This window comes from Eutrigla gurnardus (genome assembly GCF_963514095.1).
Source record: "Eutrigla gurnardus genome assembly, chromosome: 19".
In the NCBI taxonomy this organism is placed as follows: domain Eukaryota; kingdom Metazoa; phylum Chordata; class Actinopteri; order Perciformes; family Triglidae; genus Eutrigla; species Eutrigla gurnardus.
The window spans coordinates 8,470,116-8,477,844 of NC_139930.1; the positions used below are offsets into that span (position 1 = coordinate 8,470,116).

At 43.4% G+C, this 7,729-nt stretch overlaps 1 protein-coding gene across 1 annotated transcript; it reads left to right on the plus strand.

Moving 5' to 3' along the window:
• Window positions 1-1,106: 1,106 nt before the first annotated feature.
• Window positions 1,107-7,433, plus strand: barhl1b (BarH-like homeobox 1b). The gene is made up of 3 exons (XM_084035367.1): window positions 1,107-2,410; window positions 4,787-5,009; window positions 6,247-7,433. The coding sequence occupies exons 1-3, from the start codon at window positions 1,960-1,962 to the stop codon at window positions 6,536-6,538; spliced, it is 966 nt and encodes a 321-aa protein (XP_083891493.1). The 5' UTR covers window positions 1,107-1,959; the 3' UTR covers window positions 6,539-7,433.
• The last annotated feature ends 296 nt before the right edge of the window (window positions 7,434-7,729 follow it).

Below are 7,729 nucleotides of genomic sequence, written 5' to 3' on the forward strand. Positions count from 1 at the left end.
AGAGGGGGGTTAGTTAGATTATTAGGGGCTGTCGGGGCCGCCGCGCGGGGCAAACTGTTGTGCTGGAGTAAAAGTGCGCACAATGGTATTTCACGCATGTTAGGGTGAAAAGTGCGCACAATGGCACTTCACGCGCCTTGAAGTTTTGCGTCACGCTGCTCGGACTATTGTGTGGAATTACCAGGGACTATTAGATAGTTATTATGCTCTAAATGATGGCTGTTCAACGACGAGACATTGTTCCTGCTCATAATAACAATAATAGAGATTGTCTAGCTATTTCATAATATTTTATTGGCTCATTTCTGAAAGGCAACATACAAATATCTTGTCACGGGGCCAAAGTGCATCTGCGAAGATTGTTTGGAGATTTTGACGGAAGGAAAAATGAAAATTTCAGAGTTTAATAGCGGCCTCCATTTATTTTTTCTATTTTTGCAACACTTTCACTAACAAATTTAAATTAGTTCAGAATAATATCAACACCACACAGGAGATAATTATTAAATAATAATAAGAATTATTATTGTTAATATTATTTTCTAATTTTGTCATTTTCCTCAATTAATTGTGCATTATCAAAAATATCTGCACCATACCAATATTAAATCTAATAAACCGATAAATGAATAAGACAAAAATAAATAAAATTAGTGATGTTATTAAAAGTGAAACGTTGAACAAAAAACAAACAAACCCAAATCAGTTAAAAAAAACAGGAGGTGGGGAGGTGGGAAACAGATCCAGTGAAAGAAAGGGAGTCGAGAAGAAAAACACCGAGTCGCTCCACATAATAACCCCATTATAAGCCTCATCAATGATGTAATGAAAGCAAACAGTGTGAAAATTGCCTGTAAACAGTTGGATCTGAGTCTCCTGATGAATTCAGTGTCTCCTTTATCAAAGTGAGGATGAGCCGGGGAGGATGGGAGGCAGGGAGGGAGGGTGGGAGGCAGAGAGAGAGAGAGTGGGCGTGTAGGGAGGTCCACTTCCAGCTCCCCTCAGCCAATGAAGGCTTGTCACAGGGGACTCACGTGGACGAGGCGCTCTTAAAACCTAGCTCCTGACTTTTCCTCAAGTTCAATTTTTTGGGATTCCCTCCCACCCCCACCGCATCTCGTCCTTTTACTTGCCAGTTGTGACTATTTAACCCAGTTTACCTCTCCTTTTTTTCGATTGCGCGGCGCGGTATCGCATCGTCCCGCGTCTTCCTCTTCTGCTGCTTTCTTTTCCTGCTGCAGCTCTCGGACTCCTCGCGCTCTCTCTCTCTCTCTCTCTCGCCGAGCTTCGTGTATTTTTAACGGTTTCTTGTTGTGCTTAAAAGGAATGCGAACGGTTTTCATCGGTCTCCTGCGTGGCCACATGACGAGCCCCCCTGAACGCGGTGCTCCGGTCCTCTCCCGGCTCTGACGCTCCTGTACCTGTCCATGGTGCTGAAACGCTTTCTTTGGGTTTACCTCTCAAGAGACCGGTGCGCTGCTGCTCCCAAAATACCCAGAAACAGTCGTTATTTCTGCATCTTTTCGTGTCCTGCAGGTGAGATAATTCCAACAATAGCGGGTTCATCTCCCCGACGAGGCTTGTGAACTGAAACGGACGGAGTTGGGCTGAAAGGAAGCAGGAAGAATCGACTCTCCCCAAAGAGACGACAGCGGCGGCATCGATTTCAGGAGGACACATTTTTCTAGACTTGACGCAAACAAATCGGATGCATGGACGATTGTTGTAACACAACTTAGCCTGGAGATATTTGCTCTTTGAAGAACCAGTTGGGAAACTGGAAATAGCGGATGAATAATCTTCATTTGTAGCGTATCCAAAAACATTCGTGTTGGTGCGGGGTGGGGGGTTCTTTCTACTCTGCTGGATCAACTTAGACTCAAACAACCCCCCTACCTCCCTACAATAAAACTTGTCCTGAATACCAAATGGTAGTTTGAGGAGGCCTCGATCAAGACAATGGAGGCGTCCACCAACGGGTCCAGTTTTGGCATCGACTCGCTGCTGTCCCACAGGCCTGGAAGTCCGGTGTCCAAGGGGGACAGCCTGGTGGGGGAGTGCCGCTCGCCTCTGGAGTTCAGCCCGAGATCAGACGTGGAGAGCGGCTGCTCGTCGCCCCCGTCGCCGAGGAGGGAGTGCGTGGACGAGGTGGCCCAGAGGCAAGGTCACGGCATCGGCCTGCCGCCGCACCTCCAGCACGCACAGATATCGGCGGGGTCACAGCAGAGGACCGTGACCTCGTCGTTCCTCATCAGAGACATTCTCGCGGACTGTAAGCCCCTGGCCGCCTGCGCGCCCTACTCCAGCAATGGACAGCCGACCCAGGAGGCGGGGAGGCTGGTCTCCAAGATAGCGGAAGACTTTATGGAGAAAATCCACAGCAACTCGTCGTCAGACAGTGAATACAAAGGTAAGGATAGAGAACTGTGGACATGTGAGAGGGTGCTCTATATGAGGCTGGAGGCGATAGTGATTTGGCCTTCGGGACTTTTGGTAACAGAGAAAATGTTGCCTCTTTTAAAATGTGATTCTAGTTGGTGTTTTTTGATATTTTATTTTTTATTTATTTAGGTCTATAGTTTAAAAAATAATTATAATTTGCAATTAGGATAAACGTCCTTAAATAGCCATTTAATAACAAATGCAATAAAACAAAAGGGTACAGAGAGGTGTCGTACAATATACAAAGAGTGGTGCAATCTGGAGAAAATAGATCGGTGCATGAAGTTGAAACAACAAATCAAATTTCAATGAAAGCCGAGTTGCTTTTCAAAATAAAGGCCTAAAGCAAACATTTAGCTGAGCTAATGAAAAAAATAAAATAAAACTCAAGACATAAAGATAATGAAAATAGGGTAGGTCAATTTGGGTCCTAAATATGTTATAGGCCTTTACAGATAATGTATGAATACAATAATGTATAAGAATAATATGTTCTAACTTGGCTTGAATAATTGCGGGCTATTTTGCATCTTTATAAATAAACACTATTCCAGTAGCAGCCGGCCACCGGAAGCCATCAATGAGGGCAAATTGAGCCGAACCTCCGCCGCCGCGTCATGTTGCTGGGAAACATGAGATTTGTCTCTGCACGGTGACAGGCTAATGAGTTGGTATTTTTATTAAGATTATACATTTAAAGCCAGCAGCTGTCCGCACGCACGTTCCGAGCGTCGCGCTAGCAGAATACCCAGAAAGCATCTGTTGGTGTCAGGGAGGGAGATGACAGGGTCGCCTCCAGATAAATGCCATCAAGGGCCTTTCTGTTTCCAATCATGTCAGCCATAACAGACATGTCACCTGTCATTGACAGTTTAATGAAGCAGTGCCTGTAAAGAAGACGACCGCTGTAGGCTATAAGAGAGAATGGAGCATTGAATTTAATACACGTGAAAAAGTATTATTATTATTATTTATTACTTGTTTTATGCACTTGTAGGCACACAATAGTTTTTCTCCTAATTCCCTTTTTTCTTGTATGCTATGGATGTGGCGTCACGTCATCAAGTCGCTCGACAAAAATTCCGCGTGTGTGCGTGCGTGTGTCCGCGCGCTCGCGTGTGTCACAGCGTGGATGGAGATGCTCATCGACGCGCTGATTGATTGAGGAAGCCGCGGGGCCCACAGAGCGCCTGTACGGTGGCTTTGATTTCCACGAATCCGCCTCCTATAATATTTCAGGGATTTGATGCAATTTGTCCCCGGCGCTAATCAGATTTGTAAGCGCGCGAGGCCGCCCGGCTCTTGATTTCCACTCATTTCCACGGTCCTGTGAAGTTTCTCCGGTCGCGGTTGAAAGGCTCGTCCTTCCCTTGTGGCTCAATTAGGCGGATTATTGTGCTCCTTGAGACGATTCAACTATTCAACTACCAAGATCTCTCGCCTCGCTCGCTTCTCCCCCTTCCCGTTCCCTTTTCTTTTTTCTCAGAGAATTGACTATAAGGACTGTATATCAATGCTCGCCCTGACATGACACCACGCAGAAAGAGAACAAAGACTGCGGGGGAAATATCAGATTGGAAGAGCGAATATTGGAAGAGCTTTTCATAACAATTTAAGCCCAAATCAAATAGCTCCATATAGCCTATAGGCAGTGTTTCCAGCGCCGGGATTTTAAACCCAACAGTGGAAATTGCCACATGCTTTCAAATGTGGATACATAGTTTTAAAATAAAAATAAAACAGACCTGTTTTTAAAACATTTGAACAAGAAATATTTGGAGGTTTTTGTGTGACTTTTTTAAATATTCCTACAAGCAAATAGTTCACAAACCAGTTATTTAAAATAATTTTACATTTTTTTTTATTTTACCCATTTTCTAACACTGATAAATTATATACAAAATCACATGAAGTCATGTGTAATTAGTTCCAGGCTTTTGTCGTCTTTTGAGAGGGGGAGTAATAATTGTATTCTTATTATAATAAAATGTAATCAATCACAATCGAGCCTTTAGTTGGCACACCTCAAACAGGACAAAATAAGTGTTTTCCATTTAAAATAAACTGATAATAATTAGAATGAATTTAGCTATTTTTAATCCAATTAGATTCTATTTCATGTTACATATTTTATTTTCGACTTAATCAATTCCCTGTTTTAAGTAAGCAGCTACAGGCTAATGAAAAGCTACAGGGCAATAAACGTGAGTTTTTTTTCATTTGCGTTGCTACAGCTGCTCTGCGTTGTGTACAGATTTCTTTACGCGTCGAGGTTGAACGATGCGAAAGAAACGATGCAGTTATGAGGCTCTGTTTTCACCGTCTTCTCTTCTTTGTGTCTCAGTGAAAGAGGAGGGGGACAGGGAGATCTCCAGCAGCAGGGACAGTCCTCAGGTCCGGCTGAAGAAGCCCCGGAAGGCCCGGACGGCCTTCACGGACCACCAGCTGGCCCAGCTGGAGCGCAGTTTCGAGCGGCAGAAGTATCTGAGCGTCCAGGACCGGATGGAGCTGGCGGCTTCCCTCAACCTCACCGACACACAGGTCAAGACCTGGTACCAGAACCGGAGGTAAAGACCCCGCAGCAGCGTGAGGGGGGAGGGGGGGGTCTGGGTTCTCACGTCGGGCTCGTGACGTGATGGACCCAGGGGCGCCATGTTTTCCTTTCACCCTAAAGGTGGCATGAGTTCACTGCGCTTAACGGCACGCGGGTCACTGCCACGAGGACTGAAACCGAATGATATTTTAATTATGGAGTCATTCACCGATTTCCCCCGATTAATTGATAAATGGTTTGGTCCATAAAATGTCACCGCAGTTCCCCAGAGCAGGAGGGAGGTCTTAAAATAAATTCAGTATAGAAGAAAATCAACACTCACATTGATAAAGTGGCTTATTTTTTTATTTTATTTTTTATTTTTTTAGCATTTTGACAATTTATTTATTATAATAGCTTGATTTAATGCTCGGTCAATCAATTCGTCGATTAACCGTTCAATTAGTCTAAAAAATAACAGGCTACATTCGGTAAATTTACCCGGAGCAATTATTGATTGACAGCTGATTAATTGATCCGATGGTTTTTGAGCGTCACAGATTGTCTGGATAAGCCACGTCGCTGATGTCTATTCTATATTTTAGCAGCCTCGTTATCAAGAGAAAGGCATTGTGATCTCATGAAGACACCCTTTCCCTTCGATCAACACAAATCCTCTTTAATGGGGCTTTGGGACGCGGCGTTAATTCCTTCAGTTTTCAGCATATTCATGCAACACGATTACTTTTGCAGCATCCGATTCATGTCAACCTGCAAACAGCTTGGAAACAGAGACGTCAACATTTTGTAAATAAATAAAACTGGATGCACTAGTGAGAGAATCTCGTCAATGAAAAAAAACAACCCTGTTTTCTGCCGTTTTCGGTTGAATTAACTTCAGCATTTGTTTGTCGGCTTTGACTCATAGGCAGCTAAATGACATAAATAAATATAAAAACAACACTTTGGAGTATGAATAATGCATTGTTGCATGTGTGCATATCAATAATTCAAGCAGACCACTATATCTACTCAATTATCTTTATGATGAATTATTCACCTGCATGGAGTGCATACTGGCAATCGAACAGACATCCTAGGGTGTGAATACAAGTGGCAGGTTGGAGAGTTTGGTGATTTAAAAAGAGAAAAAAAAAAACAGATGCATTCCCGACTTCTAATTGGAGCCCAGATAAACAGATGGGAGTTATTTTGTGGTGTCAGACTCGAACATGCACAAAGGCTAAAGCGGCGTCTTCTCTCTCCTCCAGGACGAAGTGGAAGAGGCAGACGGCGGTGGGACTAGAGCTGCTGGCGGAAGCCGGAAACTACTCCGCCCTGCAGAGGATGTTCCCATCCCCGTATTTCTACCCGCAAAGTCTGGTGTCCAACCTGGACCCCGGAGCGGCCCTCTACCTGTACAGAGGCCCCTCGGCGCCGCCGCCGGCCCTGCAGAGACCCCTGGTCCCGCGGATCCTGCTGCACGGCCTGCAGGGGGGCAGCGAGCCGCCTCCGCCTCTGCCCCCCATGTCCGGCGTGCTTTCCCGGCCAACTCAGCGGTGAGCCGGTCCCTGCAGTTTGTTTTTTTAATACGCCAAACTTTGGCAGCTTGGGACTCATGAGAAGAAATACAACCAAGACAGAAAAAAATAAAAAAGAGAAAAACAAACAGTTCGAGGCCTTTACTTGGTGCGAAATGGCCGATTGAGGCTGAACCCATGTGGACGGAGCTTTGGGACTCAAACTGTCTGTGTGGAAGGATCGTTTCCGGTTTTCTTTTGGGACACGAGCTTTATTTATAACTTATTTATTTTTCAATATGAATCAAAGCATCTAAGTTATGTATTTATTTGATCCAAGTTCAGTATTTCAGGTGTTTTTCCCAACAACAGATACAATTGTTGGTGGCACTTTGACCTACAGTTCAATGCCAATTAGACCCCCGATTGGCATCATCATCATCATTATTATCGTCATTATTATTACCATTATTATCATTATGTGGACGTTCATGGCAAAGGAGCATCCTTCCATGTAATATGAATATAATGTACTTAGAGGATCCAAAGGAACAATTAGTGAATAGTTCTTTTTTAAATATGTCATTGATTTTTCTTTACACGTGAAGAACAAGATGATCAGCAGTCATAAACCTGTAAATAAGAATATTTTGCATTTTATTCGAAAGAGACTGATTTTAAGGAACCTTTTTCTTTTTGTTTTGTTGCTTTGTTTGATGTATTAGTGCGTCTTTTCCAGACCACGTTGATCCAGTTTAACATAGGCTAGATTAGCCACCAGAAAGTATACATGCGAACGAGTCAGAATTTTAAAAAAATAACATAAAAAACATATTTGTCTGAGAAAGTATGCCTGGACCCACATATAGGCACAAACACGAGAGCTACGGAAAGAAAGAAATCTATATTAAAGTCTTTTTCTTGTTCTTAGTTGAAGTTTTAGCGGAGTAAAAATGTCAAGTAATTTATTTTAAAAAAGAAAAAAGAAAAAAAAACAAGCAGTGTTATCCCTGCAGTCAGGACACGGGGGACGCGTTCACAGACATGATTTCAGTTTTCTGTTCATTGTTTTGGAGAAACCAAGCGATCGGACTCGGGTCCACGTCCAGGAGTAACTGTTGATTTGCTCTAGATGTATTTGAACAGACGTTGTGCATTACTTATGTTACTTCATATGAAGCCGTGATAAACCCTTAATTGTTATACTCTCCTTTGGTGAAAAATGTATATTGCA

Coding starts and splice junctions, on each gene's coding strand:
- barhl1b (XM_084035367.1), top strand. CDS start 1,960: ATGGAGGCGTCCACCAACGGGTCCAGTTTTGGCATCGACTCGCTGCTG. Junction 2,411..4,786: donor GTCAGACAGTGAATACAAAG/GTAAGGATAGAG, acceptor TTTGTGTCTCAG/TGAAAGAGGAGGGGGACAGG. Junction 5,010..6,246: donor ACCTGGTACCAGAACCGGAG/GTAAAGACCCCG, acceptor TCTCTCCTCCAG/GACGAAGTGGAAGAGGCAGA.